The sequence below is a fragment of the Passer domesticus genome, chromosome 2 (genome assembly GCF_036417665.1).
Source record: "Passer domesticus isolate bPasDom1 chromosome 2, bPasDom1.hap1, whole genome shotgun sequence".
In the NCBI taxonomy this organism is placed as follows: Eukaryota; Metazoa; Chordata; class Aves; order Passeriformes; family Passeridae; genus Passer; species Passer domesticus.
The window spans coordinates 1485947-1510291 of NC_087475.1; the positions used below are offsets into that span (position 1 = coordinate 1485947).

At 48.2% G+C, this 24345-nt stretch overlaps 2 protein-coding genes across 2 annotated transcripts in view; both read left to right on the plus strand.

Annotated features, from left to right (window-relative positions):
- The first annotated feature begins 1073 nt into the window (after positions 1-1073).
- Positions 1074-22669, plus strand: SLC5A3 (solute carrier family 5 member 3). Its single transcript, XM_064405451.1, has 2 exons — positions 1074-1213; positions 14366-22669. Exon 2 carries the CDS (start codon positions 14660-14662, stop codon positions 16805-16807), a length of 2148 nt encoding a protein of 715 aa, XP_064261521.1. The 5' UTR covers positions 1074-1213; positions 14366-14659; the 3' UTR covers positions 16808-22669.
- MRPS6 (mitochondrial ribosomal protein S6) overlaps positions 1080-24345 on the plus strand; it is a 43648-nt gene continuing 20382 nt past the window's right edge. Inside the window, exon 1 of the mRNA XM_064405463.1 lies at positions 1080-1213. Coding sequence (XP_064261533.1) covers positions 1169-1213 — 45 coding nt within the window. The 5' untranslated portion in view covers positions 1080-1168. The remainder of the gene's footprint in view (positions 1214-24345) is intronic.

A 24345-nucleotide genomic window follows, 5' to 3' on the forward strand; every position in this document is an offset into this window, starting at 1 on the left:
ACACACCCGGGCTGTCCCACACACCAGCGGTGTCCCACACGAGCGGGGTGTCCCTCATGAGCAGTGTGTCCCAGTGACACGCCCGGTGTGTCCCACACACCTGGGGTGTCCTACATGAGTGGGGTGTCCCACACACCCCAGGTGTCCCACACGAGCGGGGTGTCCCGCTGACATGCCTGCAGTGTCCCTCATGAGCAGGGTGTTCCACACAAGCTCGGTGTCCCACATGAGCGGGGTGTCCCTCATGAGTGGTGTGTCCCACATGAGCAGGGTGTCCCACACCCGGGGTGTCCCACACACCCAGAGTGTCCCTCATGAGCCGGGTGTCCCGGTGACACGCCCGGTGTGTCCCACACGAGCGGAGTGTCCCTCATGAGCAGGGTGTGCCACACGAGCAGGGTGTCCCTCACGAGCAGGGTGTCCCACAGGAGCAGGGTGTCCCACACGAGCAGGGTGTCCCGCTGACACGCCCGGGTGTCCCACACGAGCGGGGTGTCCCACACGAGCAGGGTGTCCCGCTGACACGCCCGGGTGTCCCACACGAGCGGGGTGTCCCACACGAGCGGGGTGTCCCGCTGACACGCCCGGGTGTCCCACACGCGCGGCGCGGCCCGAGCCGCCCCCGCCACGCGCGGCCCACACGCGCGGCGCGGCCGCGAGCCCCGGCCCCCCCGCGGCGCTCCGTGCGCGGCCCCGGCCGGGAGTGAGCGCGGCCCGGCGGGGGGAAGCGGGGGGGGGGGGGGCGGCGCAGTGGAAATTTCCACTCCCTGCAGCAGCGGCAGCGGCGGCGGCTCGGGCGGCTTGGCGGGGCCGGGGGCGGCGCCGGCCGCGGGGGCAGCGCGGGGAGGGCCCGGCCGTGCCCGCGCGGGGGTCCCGGCCCTCAGGCCGCGGTGCGGGGCAGCCCCGGCCCGGCAGGGGCGGCGCTTGGCGCGGGCAGGGCCGGCCCGGTCGAGCGTGCGCAGCTCCTGCGCCCTTTAAGCCGCGCCGCCCCTGCCCGTACGGGCGTCTGAGCCGCGGGAGCCGCGCGGGAAGGAGCCGCCACAGCGCCGGGACGCGCCTTCCTCCACCTCCTCCTCCTCCTGTCCCCCCTGCTCCTCCTCTCCGACCTCGCCGCAGCCCCCTCCTCCCCACCCCGTGCCCCGCTCCTCCCGCCACTGCCAGCTCTAAGATGCCCCGCTATGAACTGGCTTTGATCCTGAAAGCCATGCAGAGGGTGAGTGAGGGAGAGGAGACGGGAGGAAGGGAGGGAGGCAGGTGGGACTGGCAGACCTTCCCCCCCCATCCTTGCCCCGCCGTGTCCCCTCGGTGCCCGCTGTCCCCGCCGCACCGCGTGGCCCGGCCGGCCCTGTCGCCCGCAGTGTCGCAGCGTGTCCCGGGCTCCGCGGGGCTTCCTCCGCGCTCCGGCCCCTCGCCCATCGCCCCTTCCCCGCCCGCGCCCGCGGGGGCTTGGCTGAGCCGCTGCCCCCGAGCCGCAGCCCCCTCTCCCCCTCCCCTCCGGTCCGCAGGTAAGCAGATCCCACGCTCTCCGAGCGGCGGAGATGCGGTTTTCCTCGCCCATCCCCTCCCTCCGAGCCTGGAGCAGGTGAAGCCGGCCCTTCCCATGCCCCTGCCAGCGCATCCCCCTCTCCCTCTGCAGCACCAGCGCTCTGCATCCCCCTCCCCGCACCTGCGCTGGCACCTCCTCGGCTCCCCTGGGCTCCGGGAAGCCTCGGGGCGAGGGGAAAAGGGGGAACAGCGAGGATTCGCTCCAGCCAGCTGCCAGGCGCGGGGTGCCAGGGGAGGTGCCGAGGATGGGTTTTGCCCGCAGCAGTTGAGCGGGGCCGATAGGCCGGGCCGTATCGCCCCCGGGAAGGGGCGCTGGGGGTGGCAGCAGCCGTTGCCGCTGTTTTTTGGCAGCGCGGTGATAACGGAGCTCGGTTAGATGATGCTCTTCCCATTCGGCAGGAGCTGAGTCAATACGTGGGGGAAGGGGCGGGGGGGGGGTGGGTGGGAATGGGGGATGTGTGTGCGTAAAAATAATAATAATAAAATAAGGCCATCTCCGTGCGGATGGGAGGTTTATTTGGTAAATAACAGCTGATACCGGCCCTTCTCTAGTACCTTCTATAGCCTTTGTTTATCTGCTGCTTTCCAGCTTAATATGCGGTGCTGGTGTTGGAATGTAGCAGCACTTGCGCTGGGCTGGAGCCCTCCGATCCAGCCCGGCGGGGATACTCTGGGATTTACCCTTCATTCCCACCAGCACCTTCTCCCACCGAGCAGCAGCAGCTCAGCAGCGTGGCCGTGGTTTTTTGGGAATTACGGGAGCACGTCTGGTGTGCCGCATGCACTAGTACATTTCCATTCATTTTACATGGACCATCCACATGTCGGGGCTGGCTTTTTTTTTTTTTTAATATATTTTTCCCCGTGGTTTAGCTGCAGAAGCTGTAGTAGAGACATCTCACCTGGGTCCTCTAGTGGAGAAACGCAGCAGCAGGGAGAAAGCCGGGTGACATTGCTGCACCAGCTCTCCGGGCAGAAATACGCTGCTTTTCCACTTGCTTGTCAACATATAATTTTTGTCCGATTTTTTTTTTGTTCTTTTCTACACCTCTCCCCTTGGGTGGATGAGGCAGAGGTGCTTTTTGTAGCCGTGCTGTTGATGTGGGAGATGCTTTAAGCCAGGCAGGCACTCCGAATGCAGGGCAGGACAGCAAGCGTAGCAAATCTGCCGTAATATTGAGGCAGGAATAAACTGACTTCTCTGAAAGGATGCCATGGAGTGCTCTCTGCTGGAAAGGCTCTCTGGTTTCTAGGATCTGACCACGGAGATGCAGGGATAAGCTTTTAGCCGTAAGATGCTTCTAATGAACATCAGTGCACTCAGGATTTAACATCTGCAACCTTTGCCTCTTTGAAGTTGGACTCTCCAGCATGTTCTTTCCACATGGATGTACCTTTAAGGGTTTTTTTTAGCTCTGTGATTATGTCCAAACATTTCAGTTTGTGCTGGTGTTTTTAACCCACCCTGGTTGTAAGTCTAAAATTTAGAGTCTGTTTGCAGGTGCTGCTGTTTTCATGCTGTTTACAGCACACCACATCTAGGTGGTTTCCCAATATTTTGCTGCTCCTGCCTTTCTTGTGCCATGAGGACACTTGGAAATATTTTCTCGAGTGGTTTTATGCTCCGTGGTGCTGCTGGATCTTGGCTGGGAGGTTTCTCTAATGACCCCTGTAATCTGTGCATAATCCTGGCTGTAATACTGAATTAAGTGAGGCAAAATGTGGGCATAATAAGCCGGTCTGAAATAGTGGAATGATTCCGTAACTCCTTCCCAGAGGAGAATAAATGACATTGCTTTTCCACACTGTGACAGCACCTGGGCAGGTGTTCCCTGTCAGTCCCTCTGTGGTGGCTGCGTGTCCTGGTGCTGTCTGAGCAAGTGCTGACTCTTCCTTTGGTGTCTGTCCTTCCTCACCTGTGGCAGCTCCCCTGTCCTCCAAAAAAACCCCAAACCCTTGTCACTTGGCTTTCCTGTGCTTTAGGGTTGTCCTGGACTTCTCGGGGCTCTCTGGCAGCTTGGTGCAAACCTCAGCCTGCAGACTTTGCTGCCTCTCTTCAGAGGCAAACTTGGTGCTTCTGTGGGGTTTTCCCCACCCACAACTTTCTTTTAATAATTCCCTTGGCATTCTCAGGGATCCAGGCAGAATAAGTCCCTCCAGTTCATTTTTGTTACTTTTAAGCCCTGTTGCTGCCCAGCCCTGCTCGTGTCCAAGTCAGGGATCCTTTCCTGTTCTTTCCCTGCATGTGCCTTCTGTTTGGGGTCTGTTGGGAGGGTCTCAGGTCCCATCCATCCTGCCTGATGCTCTCCTCAGGCTTGGCAGGCTCCAGAGCCTCTTCAGCTCTCCTTTTGTGCCTTAAAAATGCAACACCCAAGAGCTTTGGGGATGGGAAAACTTTCACTTTGCACTGGTTCCACTTACCAGCCTTTGTCTCTGGTTGTCTGCATGTACTTTCCACAAAAACTCAGGATTTTATTCTGAATTCAAAGCTGAGCAGCTCTTCTCTGCCCTGATTTGTGAGAGGTAATGGACTAAAACCTCTGTATTTTTATTTATTAAAACCCAGGATATTTTATATGCTCTGTATATATAGAGAATTTTTCATCAGCAGAGCCTCATTAGTGACTCTTAGGAAAACAATAATAAAAGCCACCCCAAAATAAATAATTCTCCCTACTCTGTGGTATATTTGGAGGGTGAGAGGTTTGTGTTGCTGTGTGTGAGTTTGTGGAGGAGATGCTTTGGGCAGAGCAAGGTGTGAGCACACGGAGGTGAAATGAATCATTTTGCCCATTGTGTTGCTTTCCACACTGCAGCATGGAAAGAGCAAATGCTGGGGGGAGCTTGGTGGCAGATTTGGGTTAGGGTTAACAGATTTGTTACCTGTTAGCATTGTCCAGGTGTTTGCAAACCAAACCTCACCTGCCCACAGCAGCCCCAGCCAAGCCCTGCAGCTGTGCTGGAGGAAAAGGTGCAAAATGAAGACACAGCTGTCCATGGCCTGAATTCCCTGTTCACAGCAAAAGCTGAGTTTCTGAGAATTCCTAATTTTCTCCCATCTTTGGCTCTGAGTGGGGGGATTGTGGTGGAGCAGCACCTTCAGCAGGGAAGGGCAGTGAATCTGCAGGAATTCTTACTGCCTGGAAGAGCAGGGCTCTGCAGGGAGCTCTGAAACTGCCTGGGAAGGAAGGAAGGAAGAGCTGGAAATGGTTTCCTGCTCTGAGGCTGTTTGTCAGAGTGACTGAGGGTGGCAGTGCCTGACCTCCAAGGGGACTGGGACACAGATGGGAATCCCACAGTCCTTGAGCTTGGAGAGGATGGATCCAGCCTTTGACTGATCCCCACCTTGTCACCCAGAGCAGAACACAGGGACATCCATCCCCAACAACACCCCTTTGTATCTGGAACTGATGGGCACTTTGTAAATAACTCAGAGTATTTCACTACAAACGAGGAAATTCATCAATATTTTATTAGCAGTGTGCTCATCTTCACCTGTGACAAAGTTCAGACACACAGAGTCATAATCTAAAACCTAACCACTGGTTTTTTTTACAGCAAATACCTGGACTAGGAGACCCATCCACCCACTTCTGGAATCCCAGAGTGGTTTGGGTTGGAAGGGGTCTTAAAAATCACCTTGTTCCACATGGCAGGGACACCTTCCACTATCCCAGCTTGCTGCAAGCCCTGTCCAGCCTGGCCTTGGACACTTCCAAATAATAATAATAATAATCCTGCAGTGAATGTGTGCTCTCATTTCTCCAGCCATGTTCTCACAACACAACTTGTCTTCAGCAGCTGTTTGTTGCTTTTGGAGTGGGTTGCCGTGTTTCCAAAATTCCCTACCTGCCGTGTGGGGATTGTTGGCTATTTTGGGAAAGCCAAAGTAAATGGGCAGTAGTGTTGCTTGACATCTTGACTATTTCACTTAATTGCTGTGTAGGCAGCTGCAGCAACTGGGCTTTTGATGTCTCAGTTGCCAGGAAGGAGGGGGAGAGAATGAAGCAGGAAGATACTGGGTTTATTTATTTTATTTTATTTCCTTTCCTTTCCGGTGAACCACCTGCTCTTCCAATGGAGTTGTGCATCTTCCCCACCCCTCTTCCCAGCTGAGCAGGTTAAAATTGCACAGAAGTTTTTTCCTCTGTTCCCACTGGCATTTTCAGTAGGCTGGAACAGGCTCTTGAGCCTGGCAGGGAGGGATCCTGGAGCTGGGGGTGGTGCTGGGAAGGAGACCAAAGCCTTGGAACTAAAGACAGGATCAGAAAACAGCAAGATCCAGCCCTGACTCTGCTGGAGGAGTCACCTCTTTGTTTTCTGCCTTGAGCATTCCATAAGAAGAACAGGATTTTGGAGAGTGTGGTGCAGACAGCATTTGGGAACGATACCCTCTTGCCTGATATTTGACATTTTCAGTCTTGGAAGAGCTGGAATTTTTGCCAAGTGTGGCATACGTGCCTGGGTCTGAGGGGACATACAGGATTATTCTCTACTGCAGAATAGTTTAAGCCTAATTTCAGTTTCTTGCAGGCCCCTGGTGGGATTTCAGTGGGGTTTGGCCAGTGCCTCTGCAGAGGACAGCAGTGTGGGCTAAGCTTTGAGTTCAGACTTCCCTGGGCTGCCCCTGGTTCCTCCTCAGCAGTGAACTCTGTGCTCCTGGTTGGGTTTTGTTCCTGATGTGTTGTAGCTGTGAACAGGGAGGTGTTGGTAACTTCAGCGTGGAGCAGATTCTGTCCCTAAACTCTTGGGAGAAACCTTTGTGCTGAACAGCATTAATGTCTGATTGTTGGAAAGCCCTGAAACGTGACTGACTCCTGTAAAAGTTGTCCACTGTAACACTGAGGGGAAGCTGCTCCTTCAGCTCATGTGTGTTTGTGTTTTCTGTCTCCTAATCTTCCTCAGTTCCATACTTTGGAATGATGGAAGCTCTGCTTTCCTCTGTGAGCTGATTTCTCCAGTTCCCTTGTTCCAGAACCATCGCTGCCACTCAAAAATTGCTTTGGCAGTTGTTAAGTTGTTGTCAAGTAATTTCTCTTCCCTCTTTGTTTCCTTTGCCCAGAGAAGCTGTGGCTGCCCCTGGATCCCTGGAAGTGCCCAAGTCCAGGCTGGAGCAGCCTGGGACAGTGGAAGGTGTCCCTGCCCATGGCAGAGGTGGCACGGGATGGGCTTTAAGGTTCCAACCCAAACCATTCCAGGATTTTATGATTTGTCAGCTCCATCCATGGCAGACTGATAATTCCTGGAGCCACAGCCACTCCCACCTCCCTGGCTGCAGATCTGGGATGAAGGAAGAGCTGTTTATGTGGAAGCAGTTGCTTGGTAGAGCTTTGTGTCCCACCCTCTGTGTCCCTTATCTGAGGGCAGCAGGAAACTCTGGGCACCAGGTTATTCCCTGGAAAAATTCCTGCCCTATGGAGCAGCAGGGATATCCCCAGTGTGCATTGAGGGGCTGATAAAAAGCTGAAAGCAGGGAAAAATAAAAACACAGAAAGAGGTGCAAAATAGAACTAATTATGGAGAAGTGGAACAGGAAAAATTGGAAGTAAATATGTGGAAAGTAAGGCAAGATGTGAAGACCTATCCTGTGGAGCACTGGTGCAAATACTGGTGCTGAAAATGAGATTCTAGAGTAAAATTTGTCACCCCTGGTGAGGAGAAGGGCAGGAAGGAAGTGGATGTGTAAAGGGAGGGCCATGAACCCAAGAAATAGCGTGGAGGAACTGCAGAAGAACTGTTGTTCTGCTATTTTTTAATCCTGGTTTGTCCACTTACAAACCAATCCTTGTGTTCAGTCCTGCAAATATCTAAGGAATAATAAAAAGCCAGGTCCATGCAGAGGAGGGAATGTGTTCAGTGGAGTTGGTGTTTTAGGAAGAGAAATTCAGTTCAGTAGCTTTTAATAGATATATTCTGCATCAAGCTTTGTAATTAGCATTAATTGTTTTAGAACCAACAGAATTTTACTGAACTCTGGCTTTGTTGTCTTTGAGATCTCCAAGAGGGATCACAAGTCTTGAAACAGCCCCCAACTGACTGGGAAGCTTGGAGAGCCTCAAATTCTTGGATTCTGTATGATCCTGCACTTCTGTCTCACTTTTCAATAATCCTGGGGGTGCTTTACATTCTTCCAAAGATTGTGGGCAGCCAGAAATGTGCTGGCAATTTGGGGAAGTCCTAAAGAAGCTTAATGAGCCTGGCTGTTTTTTTTTTTTTTTCTTTTTTTTTTGTTCTTCCTAGAAATTTGAAGAAGAATTTCCTCCTGGTATCTTGCCCAGTTTCATGGGGACTGACACTTCTCCTTTCTCATTTCCCAAGTAATTTCTGCACTCTCCCAGCCAAAAGCCTCCTCAAATGGGATGAACCAGCACATTTTTTGGGCTGGGATTATCCAGTTCCTGCTGAGTGGTGATCACCACCAGCTGCATCACAGCACTGAACCTCCAGCTGAAGGAAAAGTCATCCTCAGCAGTGGCAGAGATTTTGCAGCATTTCTGATATTGCCTTCTAAAAAGGTGATAACCTTGTCCAGGGAACTGAAGTGTCCCAAATCTACTCCAGAAATCAGATTCTTGGCTGATGAGGCTTGTTTAACCCCTTCTCTTGCTGCTGCTCTGGTAACCAGCTCTTCACCTCCTCCATCCCTGCCATGGCTGTGAAATTTTTGTGCTGCTGCATTTTTGGGTTGCCAGAAGAAGGGATTTGAGCCTTGGGACTCAGTGTCTAGCTGCACCTTCCAGTGCAGTGTGGCCTGGCAGGGAGATCTTGCTGTGTGATGCCAGAACCTTCCAGTTTTTGCCAGCCCCTTGCCACTTCCTTGGAAATGTCTGGCATTTTGCCCTCTGGTGCCCTTGGTTTTGCTGTTGGCCACGTGGCTTCTGGGTTGTCTCTGCCCCTTTTGCTTTCAGTTCCTGTGGAAAAGAACTGTGTCCTGTGGAGGGGGGGATGTCACCTCTCTGTGGTTTCCGTGCTGGGCTGGGCTTTGTGGTGACAAACTGAGCTCAGGAGGGCCCTGCTGGAGCTGCAGCCGAGGCAGGAAAGGTTCTGCAAGGCCCAATTCCTTGGCAGGAATACTTCACAGAATTCCAGAGCTTGGAAAAGCCCTCCCTGCCCATGGAGTGCCAGCTGTGCCCCATGCCCACCTTGTACCCAGCCCAGAGCACTCAGTGCCACCTCCAGGCCACCCTTGGGGACTCCAAACCTCCCTGGGCAGCCCCTTCCAGGTCCTTTCCATGAAGAAATTCCTCCAGATAACATTTGTCACCCATGGAAACACTTTGGGCTGACAAGGGGAAAAGGAAGGTATTAACTCCTTATTTTCTTTAAATTGATAATTGATGGATTAATCTCCTGGGTATGATGGGTGTCCTGTCTAGGTAGGCCTGGAAAAGACAGAATTTCTTTCTGGCATCTCTGTATTTAACAGATAAAAAAGGGGCTTTCTGTCTCCTTCCCTCTGTCCCCAGCTTACCCCCCTTGCCCTGTAGGTGTTTGGAGTTTTGGGAAGAACAGTGGAAGCAAATCAGTTCCTTATTCCTGCTGGAGTGCTGGGGACTGGCTCTTGGCAAAGGGAACCAGCCAAGTGTGAATGTCACAGGCAGTGGCATGAAGTGGCTCGGGGAGAGTGTTGCAGATTCTGAAAAAATCCATCTTTTCTTGCTTTGCAAGGCTGGAGCTTCTCTTGTGTCCACTGACTGCTGCAGTGTCCTTCCTGTGCCTTCTGCCCTTCATTCGTGACTTGGTGGGACACTGGAATAGATGTATTTGCTTGGGATGAGGGAGGAAAATGGTTAAAAAAACCCCAAAAATGACAGCTAAATGATGTCCTGTCAGTCCCAGTGCCCTTGAGCTCCAGCTGGCTTCACATCACTCCAGTTCCTGCTCTGTAATTGTCCACTGCACATCCCATTTCTGACTGGCACTGACTTCTCTGTGTCTCTTGCTCTGGGGTTACTTATTTCTCTCATGTCTCCCTCAGCAGTTGTGTAGAAAAGAATCCAGAAGAATTTATGCTGGAACAAGCTGCTTTTTTGTGCTGCTGCAGTAAAATGAAGACCAGAGCTGGAGTGATTCCTGACCAAAACAAAAGTTCCTTACGTGTTCATAACAACTCCTTTGAGTGAGTGACTTGTTCCTTGCACCTCAAATTGGATTTTTTTTTTTTTGGTAGTGGTGGTTTATCCTGAGTTCTCCAGACCAGCAGGAGGTGGATGTGGTGATGATGCAGAGTGTGACCAGCAGGTTCAGCCAGGTGGGCTCAGGTACCCTGGAAATGTGGCCCTTTCCTGCTGCAGCCTCTGGAGCTCAGGGCTGGCCTGGCATCCCCAGCAGCTCCAGTTATTTATTGGGTGCTCCAGGTCAGCTTCTGCCTTCCCTGTCTGTCCCAGGGGGGTTCCTGGCACGTTCCTCTGCCCCAGCTCCTGGTTTTCAGGGAAAAGCCTGGAACTGCTGCCCTGGATGCTGAGGGCTCTGTTGAGCAGCTGCCAAGGATAGCCCCTGCTTCCTCAAGGGCATGTGCTACATAATTTATGTATCACTTACTCCATGAAGAGCTTCAGTGCTCCTTTTTTTGTGTTCTGGAGTGCTGCAGTAAATGGAACAAATCTTTTCCTCTTTTTTTTTTCCCTTGTAGATTTTTTTCCTTGTGTTTACTGCAGAGTAGTGGACAGGTAGGAACTCCCTGGTGTGTCCATGGCCAGGAGTGTGAGGGGTCTGGAAAACACTCAGGGGGTGACACATGGTACAGACTCCACTCAGGGCACGAGACTTCTGGTATTTATTAATTTTTTCTGTGGCAGAGTTAATATTTTCCATGATCCTGGCAATCTGGAGAGATTTCTTCCACACAACAGAGCTGTTCAGTAGGTGAAGTGCTGCAGATCTGATTTCGAATACTCCTGCTTGAAGGTGGAGAGGGAAAATGTTGGTCCTAAGAAATAATCTAAAAACTGCTGTGAAATCTGTGAGCAAAGCACTTAATTTGCTAACAGTGGACCCTCCTGTGGGATAGGTGGGCATCTACATCCCCAAATTAACCCTTAAAACATCAGGATTGGTGAGGAGAAAAGGAAAGTCAGCTCAGACACTTCCCATCTGCCAAAAAGCCGACGGAGCTGAGAACAAATAGTGGCTTCAGAGCTGGAGCAGTTGGACTCTGGCATGTTTTAAACACCCATTTTATTAGAAAAGCACTGTGGAGAAAGTTTTCCTTTAGAACAGTCGTACAAATTTCTCCTCAAAATCCCACCCTGGGTCTGTTTCACATTATGAAATCTCTCTTCAGGGACTTGCTTGGGATTTTTTTTTTCCCTTAAGGAACAGGCTGGGTGTTGGAGAGACATATGCATTGTTTCACCAGAGCTGCAGCCTCTATTTCCAGACAAGAGGGAAGCACATTGTTTTGTGTCTTTGATATGATCCAGCCAGAAAACAGCCTCAGGGAAGAAAATTCCCAGTCCTTGGCAGCAGCACTGTCTTTCTGCCTATTTTTTTTTTTCCTCCCTCTGTCAGTGCCACAATGTTCACTGTTCTAATAACTCAGGACTAAACTCACATGGGGCATCTCAAAAGTCCTTTGTAAGACTTGAGGTCAGAACTTGCTGAAAGTTCAGAGGAACGAGGCTCATTTTCCTAATGAAGAAAAGTTCCAGGGTTATTTTGGAATTAGGTCTAAGAAACTGGTACAAGAAGCTACTTCAGTGCTGTAATTTAGTGACAGTGCAGCAAATTTGTGGTGGCTGCTGAAAACTTTCCACCTTCCAGCTCAGGCTAACTGAGCCCTGCCAAAAAACCCTCAGGTGTTGGTGACAAAGGGCAGGGTTCAGCTCTCTGAAATTGGATTATTTCAGGTGCATGGTCTGGCTGTATCTTCCTGTTGAAGACACTCCAGGAACTTCACTTGTTTATTTTGGTTGGAATGAGCCCCCTGGAGCTGAAGTGACTTAATTGAGGAATGTCACAATTTATTTGAGGGCAGCTGCATCTAATACTGATACACTTGTCAGAGAGTCTGATCCTGGAATTACAGGAGGTTTGGATTCCCAGGGACCTCAGAGCCCACCCCCAGGGCAGGGGCACCTTCCATTATCCCATCCAGCCTGGCCGTGGACATTCCCAGGGATCCAGGGGCAGCCACAGCTTCTCTGTTAATATCCTTTTTATAGAAACATTCTGTATGCTTCTGGTATCAAATAGAATTGGTTTTACAGATATTTTTGTGATTTTTCCATATTGCTGTCTTAGGATATTTGTGACAGGTCACTGATGAACCTATAGGGAAGATGGTGGGGGGTGCACTCAAGTTAAAATCAAATATTTTTTAGTAATGAGAAGGACAACAGAACATTAAAAATATTAATTATTACAATTTCCTTATCTGGCTGTTTTTCTGGTTTTCTGTACAGAAGATTTTCTTTTTGTCATATCTCAGTAAAATCTCTTCTTCCCTTTCTCTTCAAATATTTATAGTTTTGGTATAAACATAATGTAGTTGAAAAATTAGCTGAATATAGCAAAAGACACAACACTATTAAAGTGTTGCTCCAAAGTGCTTAAAACTAAGAATAGTCCATTAAACTTGGCTCTGACTGCGTCATCTGATGTGAAGTGTTTATAATTTTGGGTTGGATTAAGCTATTAGACCATTTAACTACTCCTGTATTTGCGGGTGGGGAGAAATGTGAATTCTTCTGTGGAAGAATTGAAAATACATCTGTGGTTTGAGGCTTCTGAGGAATGATAAATTTAGCCCAGTGCTGTAATCAGTCCGTTTTGTGCCATTCTCCTTAGTCTCTCATTATTGGCTGTAATTCCAGCAGAAGGAATATCTCTATTCTCAAGTGGGTTTGTGGTACTGGGGGGGAACCCTTATTATTTTTATTTTTATTTTTTAAATTTTTTCTCCTGAAAAACAGCTGGACCATACAAATGACACAGTGGTGGATTTCTCCTTAAGGCTGAAGTTGTGGCTTGCAGAGAGCTAATTTTAAAATCTATGAGGAGTTGCACGTTTTTACCTCAGCACCATTGCTGCCTTTAACACAACGTGTGCATTTTCAACCTTAACTCTCTTGGAATTTGAAATGATTTTATTGACCCTTTAAACAAACCCAATATATGGCAGGGATGCTCAACAAGAAACCAACCAAATATTAGAATATGCTATCAGGCTGTTTGTATTAATGATTAAATAATGGGGAAATGGGAGCTTCAGCCTCGTGCCAGAGAAAGAGCTGGAAGGGGATGCCTGGAGCTGATGCTTGTAGGACTTGTGAGATTTTATGGCCAGAAAAAAGACCCAGAGTTGGTTTTCTTGTGCTTTTACCAGTGGGTAGGAAAGAGGAGTGGAGTCAGACCCTGTTCCTCACCTTCTGTAATAATCTCATTATTGCTACTGAAGGTTTGTGTTCTGATCTTTAGACTAAACCTGTTCTTTGCTTTGGTCTTTGGTGTAGGAAATGGAAGAATCCCGTGTCCAGCTCTCTCTAAACCCATTAGAAGCCTTTGGGCTGGTAGAGGGTGGGCAGGGCTGGCACAGGGTGCCCAGAGCAGCTGGGGCTGCCCCTGGATCCCTGGCAGTGCCCAAGGCCAGGCTGGGCACTGGGGCTGGAGCAGCCTGGCACAGGGGAAGGTGTCCCTGCCATGGCAGAGGTGGCACTGGGTGGGCTTTCAGATTCCTCCATCCCAAACCATTCCATGATTCCCTCCCAAGGCATAAACAGGAGATGGGAGCACATCCCAAATCCATGAGGGAGCCACCATGCAGCTCTTTAATGCCCCTTCTTCTGCCACCACATCTTCATTGTCCCCTTCCCTCCACTTCCAGCGCTTCAGTCCTGCTTGCCAAAAAGGGTTTTGTTTCCTGACGTGTTTGGGAGCTGTCAGGTGGGATTGGGAATTTGGGAAAGCTTTGCCTCCCTACCTTCCAGCTCTCCATGCTGGGATGGGAATGGATGCTGGAAGGGCATTTCCTGGCATTCTTCCAGCTGTGACTGCTCCTAGAACCCGCCCAGTGTTCCCTCCTGTGCCTCTGGTGCTCCCACAAAACCCCAGGTGAGGGTATCCAAAGGCACTGGCCCTAAAGTGGGATGTCAGGTGGAATTTTGTTTCTGCCACTTGCTGGAATGGGATGTTTTCTCCCCTTGGATGACGTGGATGTGTATGGAGAGCTTTCCCAGTGAAAAATAACCCTGTGATTATCTGACCCCAGACAGGAGCAAACTCACCTCAAAACCTGCGGAATAACCTTGATTCTCCAGCTGATGTGAAATGGATGTTGATTTTTGACAGCGCTGTGACCTCACTTTGATTTTTCTAGCAGCCAACTGGTGTCTCAGGTGCTTTCCTGTGGTGCCAGGATCTCCCAGGATTTGGGGGGTGCGGTGCAGGAAATGCTGAGCCAGGTTTGGGCTCCTTAGCCATTGTTATTTGTTGGGCTATTTGAATTTTATTTTCCTAAGATTGCTTGGAAGAGGAAGATCTGGTTAGTGGCTTGAGAAGGAGACTTGTGAGACACCAGAGCAAAGAAAAAGAAAATGTATTTTTGTTGCTTGCTGTGTTCTGGGGAATTTGGGTCGCTCAGTCCTCTCGAATCGCTGCGTCTCTGAAGGTACCTGTAACCACTGAAGTTGACTTGTGAAAGGCTTTTACCACTTAGCCCTACAAATACTGAATGATGTCTGTTATGGATTGCAGAAAATATAAAGGGGGAAAAATCTGTGGTGTTCAGTGATTTGTTTTACTACACTTCAAATTTTTTCTCATTACTTCGTGAAATTCCTCTCTAATTCAATCTTTGTCTTTTGTCTTTGCTGCCTTGCAGGGTTGGTACAGTAGGCCTCACTAAACTTAGCTGCAACTAAGAATTTCTCCTACATCAACTGAGTTAAGGCTGATGCTCTTGTGGAATGTGGATTAAAAGTGCGTGCTAAGTTCCCAAATTTGAGAAGCGGAGAAAAGTAAATGTACCACTGCCACCAGCATCAGGACAGCAAACCAAGGGACAAAGAATTTGACCCGCTGTGTTGATTTTGGTTAAAACTGGTTCACGTGGTGCTTAAGAGACGTTGGCTGGGGGGCGAGAAGTGGACGTCAGCGAAGGCTTTTTGGTTACAAAATGAGGGCTTCTTTGGAGCCAGCAGACATTGCCATTGTGGCCCTGTACTTCGTGCTTGTAATGTGCATAGGTTTCTTTGCCATGTGGAAAAACAATCGGAGCACCGTGAGTGGCTACTTTTTGGCAGGGCGTTCTATGACCTGGGTAGCTATCGGGGCCTCGTTGTTTGTGAGCAATATTGGAAGTGAACATTTCATTGGGCTCGCAGGATCTGGAGCGGCGAGCGGATTCGCCGTAGGCGCGTGGGAGTTCAACGCCTTAATGCTTTTGCAGCTTTTGGGATGGGTCTTCGTGCCAGTCTACATCCGGTCGGGAGTGTACACCATGCCCGAATACTTGTCCAAGCGGTTCGGAGGGCATAGGATTCAAATCTATTTTGCAGCGTTGTCTCTACTTCTTTATATCTTCACCAAACTCTCGGTTGACTTGTATTCAGGGGCGCTTTTTATCCAAGAGTCCCTAGGGTGGAACCTCTACCTGTCGGTGATCCTGCTGATCGGAATGACGGCGCTGCTGACTGTGACCGGAGGGCTGGTGGCCGTCATCTACACGGACACCCTCCAGGCGCTGCTTATGATCATCGGGGCCCTCACACTCATGATCATAAGCCTCATGGAGGTCGGTGGGTTTGAAGAAGTGAAAAGGAGGTACATGTTGGCGTCACCAAACATCACCTCCATCCTCCTAACCTACAACATCTCCAACACCAACTCATGCAACGTCAGTCCAAAGCCCGACTCTCTCAAAATGCTGCGCGAGCCGACAGATGAAGACATTCCCTGGCCTGGATTTCTGCTGGGACAGACCCCGGCCTCAGTGTGGTACTGGTGCGCTGACCAAGTCATAGTGCAGAGAGTTCTGGCCGCCAAAAACATCGCTCATGCCAAAGGCTCCACCCTCATGGCCGGCTTCTTGAAGCTGCTGCCCATGTTTATCATCGTGGTGCCGGGGATGATCTCCCGCATCCTGTTTGTGGATGACATCGCCTGCATCAACCCCGAGCACTGCTTCCAGGTGTGCGGGAGCAGGGCCGGCTGCTCCAACATCGCCTACCCGCGCCTGGTGATGAACCTGGTGCCCGTGGGGCTGCGCGGGCTCATGATGGCCGTGATGATCGCCGCCCTGATGAGCGACCTGGACTCCATCTTCAACAGCGCCAGCACCATCTTCACGCTCGACGTCTACAAGCTCATCCGGAAGAGCGCGACCTCCCGGGAGCTCATGATCGTGGGCAGAGTCTTTGTGGCCTTCATGGTGGTGATCAGCATCGCCTGGGTGCCCATCATCGTGGAGATGCAGGGCGGGCAGATGTACCTGTACATCCAGGAGGTCGCGGATTACCTGACCCCGCCGGTGGCCGCCCTGTTCCTCATGGCCATCTTCTGGAAGCGTTGCAACGAGCAGGGCGCTTTCTACGGCGGCATGGCCGGGTTTGTCCTGGGCGCCATCCGGCTGATCCTGGCCTTCTTCTACCGCGCTCCCGAGTGCGACCAGCCGGACACCAGGCCCGGCTTCATCAAGAACATCCATTACATGTACGTGGCCACGGCCCTGTTCTGGATCACCGGGGCTGTGACGGTCGTGGTGAGCCTGCTCACGCCGCCGCCCACCAAGGAGCAGGTCCGGACCACCACGTTCTGGGCCCTGTGGAAGCGCGGCGCGCCGGAGAGCGCCGGCAAGGGGGAGATGTACCAGGCGCAGGAGAAGAGCATCCTGAAGTGCAACGAGAACGCCAACCACATCATTCCCAACGGGAAGTCGGAGGAGAACATTAAAAACGTGAAGCCGGAGGACATCAACCTCCTGGTGACGTGCAGGGATGACAGCAACCCGGTGATCTCGGTGAGCCACTCCGAGGTGGAGACGCCCGTGGATTGTTATTCCAACGGACAGGCCGCCCTGATGGGGGAGAAAAAGCACGAGGAGGAGGAGGGGACTGACAACAGGGCGAGACATTTGAAATTCATAGATTGGTTCTGTGGCTTTAAAAGTAAAAACGTAAACAAGAGAGTGGTTCGGGAGGTCGAGGAGGAGACTGTTTGTTTACAAATGCTGGAAGAGACTCCAAAAGTTAAACTATTACTAAATACTGGACTGGTCTGTGTCTGTTCGCTTGGAATCTTCATGTTTGTCTACTTCTCTTTGTGAGTGAATAGTGAACTTTTAAGGGTATGGCTTAAACATACAGAAGTTGATACAGGTCTCTGGAGATTTTTGGTTTTTCCTTTCTTTTCTTTTCAAACAACATAACCACAACCCAGGCATTGTTTACGCTATAATTGTAAGATCAACTCAGCTTTAGCCTATTTCGAGACCATTTGAGATGTGTTGTCCTCCCTCTGCTGAAAGCAGAACCTGTCCTGTGGTGGCTTTTTCTTTTTTCCCTTTTGTGTTGTTTTTTTTTTTTTTTTTTTTTTCCATTTGCAGCACTAACCTTTTGTTTTTCTGTGTATAAATATACCAAAGGCAGGCAGGTGGCTGTGTTTGAAGTCAGGCAGTTACAGCTCAGTCAGCATTAAGTGAAGATAACAGGTAATCAGTTACCAGTGTGTAAAATATGAGTGATTAAAGCTGTGTCAAAAGATTTTTAAACGCAGAGCTGTGATGCACATTTATAAAATAGCTGTATTACCTTGGCCAACTTAGCACTTTTTAATTGCACTCACTGCTTTTTTTTCTTTTTTCAGTTTCTCATTTTTCTTCTGGCAACAACAGGAAGCTGTTTTGTCTCATTTTATAGCACTTAAAACATGATGGCTCTTAGCAGCTTTCTGCCTTTGTTTTTTTTACTCTTTGTTAGGAAATTCTTGTCTTTTGATTTTTATCCACTGTAAATTCCATTACTGAAAAGTTTCTGTATTAAAAAAAAAAGAAAAAAAGAGTAAAAATGAAAACAAAAATAAGCCTGGAGATGACAAACTGTCAATGGAGGAGGACAAAAAAGAAATTTTCTTTCTGTGGGATTTTGTAGTATATTGAAATTGAAGAATCACAGAATTCTTGGGGTGGGTTTAGGATGTCTCTGGGCAGATGTTCCAGGGTACTGTGACCTCCATGGAAAGAAATTTTTCCTCAGGTTTGGGTGGAATTTCTTGACTTTCAGTAAATGGCCAAAAAGATTCATTCAGCCTCTCCACACTCTGAACCTTTAGGACATTGTTAGGATTGGCTTCCTTTTAGGGAAAAATCTGTTTGCAGGTTCTACCATATGGGAAAAAGAGAACCATGAGGCTTTGCATGTCTTGAAATACTGTTCTTCACCCTGCAGAAGGGTTTTCCTCTGCTGTGTCTGGGAGGAATCCCAGAGGAGGAAGAGGAGGAAGCCCCGATGCTGCAGGGGAGAACAACTGGGAAGGCAGGGAAGGGGAAATGGGAGAGAGAGGTGAAAGTGCTCCTTGTTTTCCAGAGTCCTTTTGCCCCACGTCTTCTCCCACTTCCCCTTTCACCCTGTCAAACTTCCTTTTTGTATTTTGAGGAATCCCAGAATCCCTGAGCTTGGAAAAGCTCTCCCTGGTCATTGAGTTCCAGCTGTGCCCAAGCCTCACCTCGTCACCCAGCCCGGAGCACCACATTCCTTGGACACCTCCAGGGCTGGGCACTCCACCAGCTCCCTGGGCTGCCCCTTGCCATGAGTGACCTTTGTGTGAAGAAATTCCCTCCTTCCCTCCCTCCCTCCTTCCTCAGAAGGATCCTGAGGGATGCGGTGTCAGGAGACGGGGAGCGTGTGCAGCCACAAATCTGTGTCGGCAATTGAGGTCTGTCCTGTGCTCAGGATTTTTCCAAAAACCTGAATTCCTCCCAGGCAGTCACAGCTATTTGTAGGTCTCCAGAATCCAGAGGATGTTTCCTCCTGAAGGATGGGTGCCCAGGCAGGGATGAGCAGTTCCCAGGTGTGGAGGATGTGTGTGCAGCAGCTTGGTGCTCTCATCCTTCCCCAAGCCAAGCTGGGTGCTGCTTTTGGGAGCAGAGCCCACCAGTGTTGAACTCCTTCCCTCTCCAGGACAGAGTGGTCATATCCAGGCTTTCCATGGAAATAATTCCTCCAGATGTCTTTGCTCCTGAGCTCGTTCAGGAGAGCACGAACTGGCTGGGCCAAAATCGGGCTGAGGGACCATTGTGAGCGTTCACCAAAACCACTTCAGGGGTCCAGCACCATTTCCGTGGCACACAAAGAACCAATTCCTATGGGGAAAACCATTTTGTAGAGATGAGATTTGGGTCAATCCTGCCTTTGCCTGCTGGAAGAAGTTTGTTTTTCCAGTGGTGCCATCCACATGGCTTCTAGCAGATAATTCTCAACACGTATTTTCAGATAAAATGATTCACTTCTATTTTTGGGGTGGTTTTGTTTGTTTTGGTGGTGTTTTAATATCACTTGAATCTCATTCATTCCAAAACTTTGACCAGAGGCTGAGCTGTGCCCCACTTTTCTCCACATGGTTTAGTTGTTGCTGCTAGGAAGTAGAACTATTCCAAAGTGGAAAACTTGGAGTGTTGTTGCAATATTTGTAGAGACAAGAGGAGTCACCATACGTGGTGTTGATTTTGCTACCAATGGGACAAGACATGTTTTCTTATGATTTGTGTGACCACAGCTTGGGAAAACATTTTAAATCCTATTTAAGGGTGAAATCCAGGTGTGTGAAATTAATGGCATCTCAAGTTGCTTCATTAGTGGGCTGAGCTGTGAAGGATGCTTTGATGTAAAAACGTAGGGAATTGTTTCCATACAGGATAAAATCATTTAGGGCAATGTTTGATCGTATTGGGATGAAAAATAAATTATAGAAGATAAAGATAATTCTCAGTCCAACACTCCTGAGAAGGCTGGGATGTGGCTCCAACACCTAGTTTGGCCCTGGGAAGGAGACTCGTGTCCGTTCGGAGCTTGGCACGATTTTAGAGCAGCTCTGGCACTGGATTTTCCAGGCTGCTCCTCGATGCCCAGCGCTTTGCCACCGCCTGGGATGCCAGGTTAGCTCAGGGACCCTCTGGCTGGGCTCCATCGCCCCCTGTGCTGTCCCCAGGGTGCCTTACGCGGGCGGGCGGGCGGCCCCGGGCGCGGCTGGAGGAGGCGCTTCCCGCGCTTCTTCCAACGGCTTCTCCCTGCTGCTTCCATCCCTCCGCCCCTCCCCGAGCCATTTGCTCCTCCACGAGGACACTTGGAAGAGTCAACAGAGAGAATTCCAGTGTCCTGCTCGGTCAGATCCGTGAGGAGCTCCTCCTTGGCCGTGGAAGGGAGTCAAGTCCTTCAGGAGCCCGAGGTGCTCCATCTCCCACTTGGTTTGTTCTCCCTTTTGCTGCACTAACGAGCTGCCACATTAATCACACTGCTAATTGGCAGGCAGGATCATCATGGATTATTAATCTGTCTCCCCACCCCATCTTCTGGTATTGTGAAGCTTTTAAGCAGATTATTTTCTCCAGTGCTTTTTCTCTTCAGGTGTTTCCCAGGTGTTTTGTGTGCTCCTCTTCAGCCTCATTGTGTCGTAGAGATCCTGGAAGTTGCTGATGCTCTTTGCTGCATAAAACCACTTAATAAAAGGCCTTTATTAATAAATAAAGATATTCCTAAGGTTCCAAGCAAGCTGCCTGCTGGCAAGAAGGGCCTTGTGTAGGAGAAGGGATTTTTTATAGCGTAAACAAGCCTTTGCTGAGGGGGGAAGTTGATAAATTTGGGGTTAAAAACCCATTTTTTGGTCCAGCAGAACCACAGAGTGTTTCCCACAATGGAATTTTGTTGCCTGGCCCCCTCCCCCTGGGCGGGGCTGGTTGTGCTTCTGTCTTGCAGCAGTGAGTTTATTTATTATTGCCTTGAGCTTAGGATGACAGGTCTTGGAAAACTGAGTTTGGAATGACAGCTTTTTTTCTTCTTTTTATTTCCCTTAACTTATTTTTTTTCTGGTAAGATATTTGAATTTTGCTCCTGGAAGTGGTAGAAGCCTTTTATTTAAAAAATAAAATAAATAAAATGAATTTAAAAAAAAGGGGCTTCTTGAGAGTTTAATAGTGCATTTTGGGAGACTGTTTTTATTTAAGTTTTTTTAAATGGCTGATTTGATGCTATTCTCTGCCAAAGTTTAGAGGCTTTTTTTGTTGTTTAATTTTTTTTAAATAATTTTTCCTGTTTAGCTTTTAGAGAAAGGAATCCGTGCGAGATTGTAAGAAATAAAAATGGCCTTCCGTATATTCCTTATATTGTGTATTTTTTACTTCTCCACTTGTGTTTTTCCTGATCCCAGAAGGGCCAGGATGAGACTTCTGATGAGAGTCATGAGCCCTGTAACCGAGCAGAGAAAAGGATTTATTTCCACGAGGTTACAGTGGAGGGGGCAGAGCCACCCAGGGAGCTCTGCCAGCACTTAAAAGATGCTTACAACTTTAAAACAGCTTTATTTTTTTTATATATCTATTTTTTTAAATCCTGAGATAGAGGAGGTGTTGGGAATTGCTCCCTTTCAGAGAACAGAGACATGGAAGAAGCTGGAGTTGCCAAGCTCCAGCTTTCTCAAGGAAATCTTTGGATTTAGCATGTACAGAGAAGCAAAATTACTCATCTGTTAATTTGGTATTCTGTATGTTCTGTGCCCTTAAATGTAATTGTTTTGAAAATAAAACTAACCTTGTTATGTGATGTTAAAAGCAGACTTCTGTGCAATGTTTTAATTTTTTTTGTTTTTTAAAGAAAATGTTTGTATATAATTAAATGGTTTAATGTGCTTTAATTGGCCTAAGGTAAAGAGTAGTCCTAGAATGTAAAACATATATAATTAGAATTTCTGATTTCACTGTGAGATCTCTGAACTCTTGGTTTTATTTGGTTCTTTTTGGTTTTTCTTGCAAAGTGGTTTTGTTTTGTTTACAAAACACTTTCTCTTTGATTTCTTTCCTGGTGTTGGTTTCAAGGCATTTACTTCACTTCTGTTCCAATCTTGAACTCATGGTATAGTGACATCTGGTGACACTTGGCATTCTCAGTTCCACTGTGTAAAGTCAGACACTTTGAGCAAAACTGACGGTGAAATGACAATTCTGTGTCTAGGAATTCACGCTTTTAAAATGAGGTGGTTATAAAAATAGTTGCTGTGCAAAATGTTAGTAGTCTTCTTCAAGAAGAAAGCAAAATTTTCTAATCTCACTCGAGCAGTCTCTTCATTCATCATCTTCTTTTTTAAAGCACAGTGTCAAAGTGATGCTGCTTTACCTTGTATCTCTGAGAAAAAATGTTTTTTTAGATATCTGTGAAGTATTTTTGGGTTTTGTTGCTGTTGTATTTTTCTGCAGATTTTATATAAAATACCAGTTAATGAACTGCCTTTTTTCTGTTGGTTTTTTTTAACTCTCTAAAATACATTTCAGACCAAAACCAAATGATATCATATAGCATTTGAAACCTGCCTTTTTCCTTGTCCCTTGGTTGTTTTTTTGGAAATAAGCCAAATGGGCATGTAGATAAGATCACTATAATGGATCCAGGTCTCTTTTGGTAAAGTGTTATTTAAAGGTCTGTTAAGATCTTATAAGACAATATACTGAAAAAAAAAACCTTTACTGTAGTAGGAATATAGATTTAGAAGTGTTAATGAGATTAATACAGCTTAATTATATTGTAAGTTGCTACTGTCCTTAATGACAAGCTTTTTGTCATAGAAACGATGTATGATAAATTAATTTTGGTCTAGTGTATAGAATTATCATATTGCTATCAATCTTTGAAGTAAATCTGATGCAAAATTTTCATAGTTAGCATTGCTGGCCCTGTGTATACTGTTCTTTGTATACTGTATGCATTTTATTTTGCCTCCTGCATTAGTCTTCAAACTAAAACTCTTATTAGAGAGTATTTGGATACTTTCAGACTGTGTTTCTTGCAGTTTACATTCCTTTACCATGGCATTTTGTCCTGTCTCAAAGTATTGTATGGAAATGTTTCAAACTTCTGTACAAAGTTTCAATAAAAATAGAGGAAAAAAAAAATCCAAAAAACCCAAACCGACCAACCCACCAGAACAGAGATTTTTGGAGTATTTTACTCTCAGTAAGCCTTGCGTCCCTGTAGGTAAAAATGATTCCTGCTTATTCCAAAGGCAAAGCCAAACTGGGTTCTTTGAAAGTGCCAGAACTCCAGGATCCCAAATCCTGACTTTGGGCTCTGGTTTTGGGAGGTGGGGCTGGGCTGGGCTGGGCTCAGGGCACAGAACAGGAGTGAACCCCTCCTTTAGCAGAGAAATCTGCTTGGATATTGTGCAAAATCCCTTTTTTTTTGTTGTTTTATCTTTAAATATCCTGTTCAGTTGCTGCTTAAGCAGTTCTTGAGTGGGACCAGCACCTTCTTACTGATTCTGGAGTTAAAACATCAGCACATTCTGTGAGCAGAGCCCTGAATCTCCCATTTCCTTCTCCTCATCCCTGTTCCCCCCATAAGGACATGATGAGCTTGGGAATCATGGAGGGAATCATGAATTCCTTCTCCAGTGTTGGTGGTTCAGCAAGGGCAGGGGCAGGCCTGGTGTTAAATTAGGGATTCAGGTTCCTCTGGAGATGGGAGCTTGGCAAAAAACATGACAAGGCTGTTAAACCCAGAATTTCAGCTGCAGACAAAGAAATTAACCCAAATTTTACATTTATTCTCTTCTTTTGCTGCCATGATGTAAAAGAAAAATGGAAATTTTGCTATTGTTTGTTTCAAGGGGTGGATAAGAAACATTTTTTGAGAGGAAACTTTGCATTTGGGATGAAAAACAAGCACTTTCCCGCCTTACAGACTTGGTTTGGATTTGTGTTTTCCAGGAGGGAGCGTTTTCATGAGTTAACTATTAATTAGCCAGTTCCATAATTAGTTTATTAGGTGTTTACTCAGTGAGCAGCTTTCCAGGTCAGTGATTCTCAAAGAGGTTCAAGCAGCCTCTTTGTCACCAGCTGGTTCTGTTTGTGTTGGCCGAGCCTCACTCCCCAGTTTCCTGCTCTTTGGGGTTCTGGGCAGGATTTGTGTGGAAAATCCCACAGAGATGGTGCCAATGAGGCCTTTTCCTGCAGGGATTTCTCTTCCTGGGATGGGGCTGCCTCACTTTCCCTGTGGATGTTCTGTGCTGGGAAAGGGAATGAGCCAGGAGGTTTCACCTCTGGTCCTTCTCACTTTTAATCAGATTGTACTCATTAATTATTTTTTTTTTGGTGTTTGGGCTTTATTTTTGAGGTGTTGGTGGAGTGATAAAAGTTAATTGAGTTTATGATGTTTACAACTCTTTGTCAGCAGTGCTTTTTAATATTTACCTGACTCCTGTTGTGAGATAGTTTTGTGTATCCCAGGTTTTATGTGGCAGAATTTGAGCAAGGAATTCGCAACATTCCCTCTTCACATGGTGAAAACATTCTGACTTCCACCTTAAACCTTCTTCTGCTCCAGAGCCAAGGATGCTTGTGTTCTGCAAAAGCAGGAGGATACAGCTGTGGTCCTCAAAAAGTGCTGTGGCAGGTTTTTCACTCACCACGTTCAGCATTGTCTTTATCCCAGCTCTTTGTCCTGGGGCAGCAGTGAGGATGTGCAGGGTGGGAGGAAGAGCTGCATGTCCAGAGCCTGCTCTGATCCCTGACAATTCCTCTCCTGGAAGGGACAGATGGCTTTGACCAGTCTGGGTGGGGCAAGAGGCCACTGGCAGCTGGGCTGGGTGAGGAATTGTGTGTCC

Excerpts from the sequence above, each read along its gene's own strand:
- SLC5A3 (XM_064405451.1), top strand. The coding sequence starts at position 14,660 with ATGAGGGCTTCTTTGGAGCCAGCAGACATTGCCATTGTGGCCCTGTAC.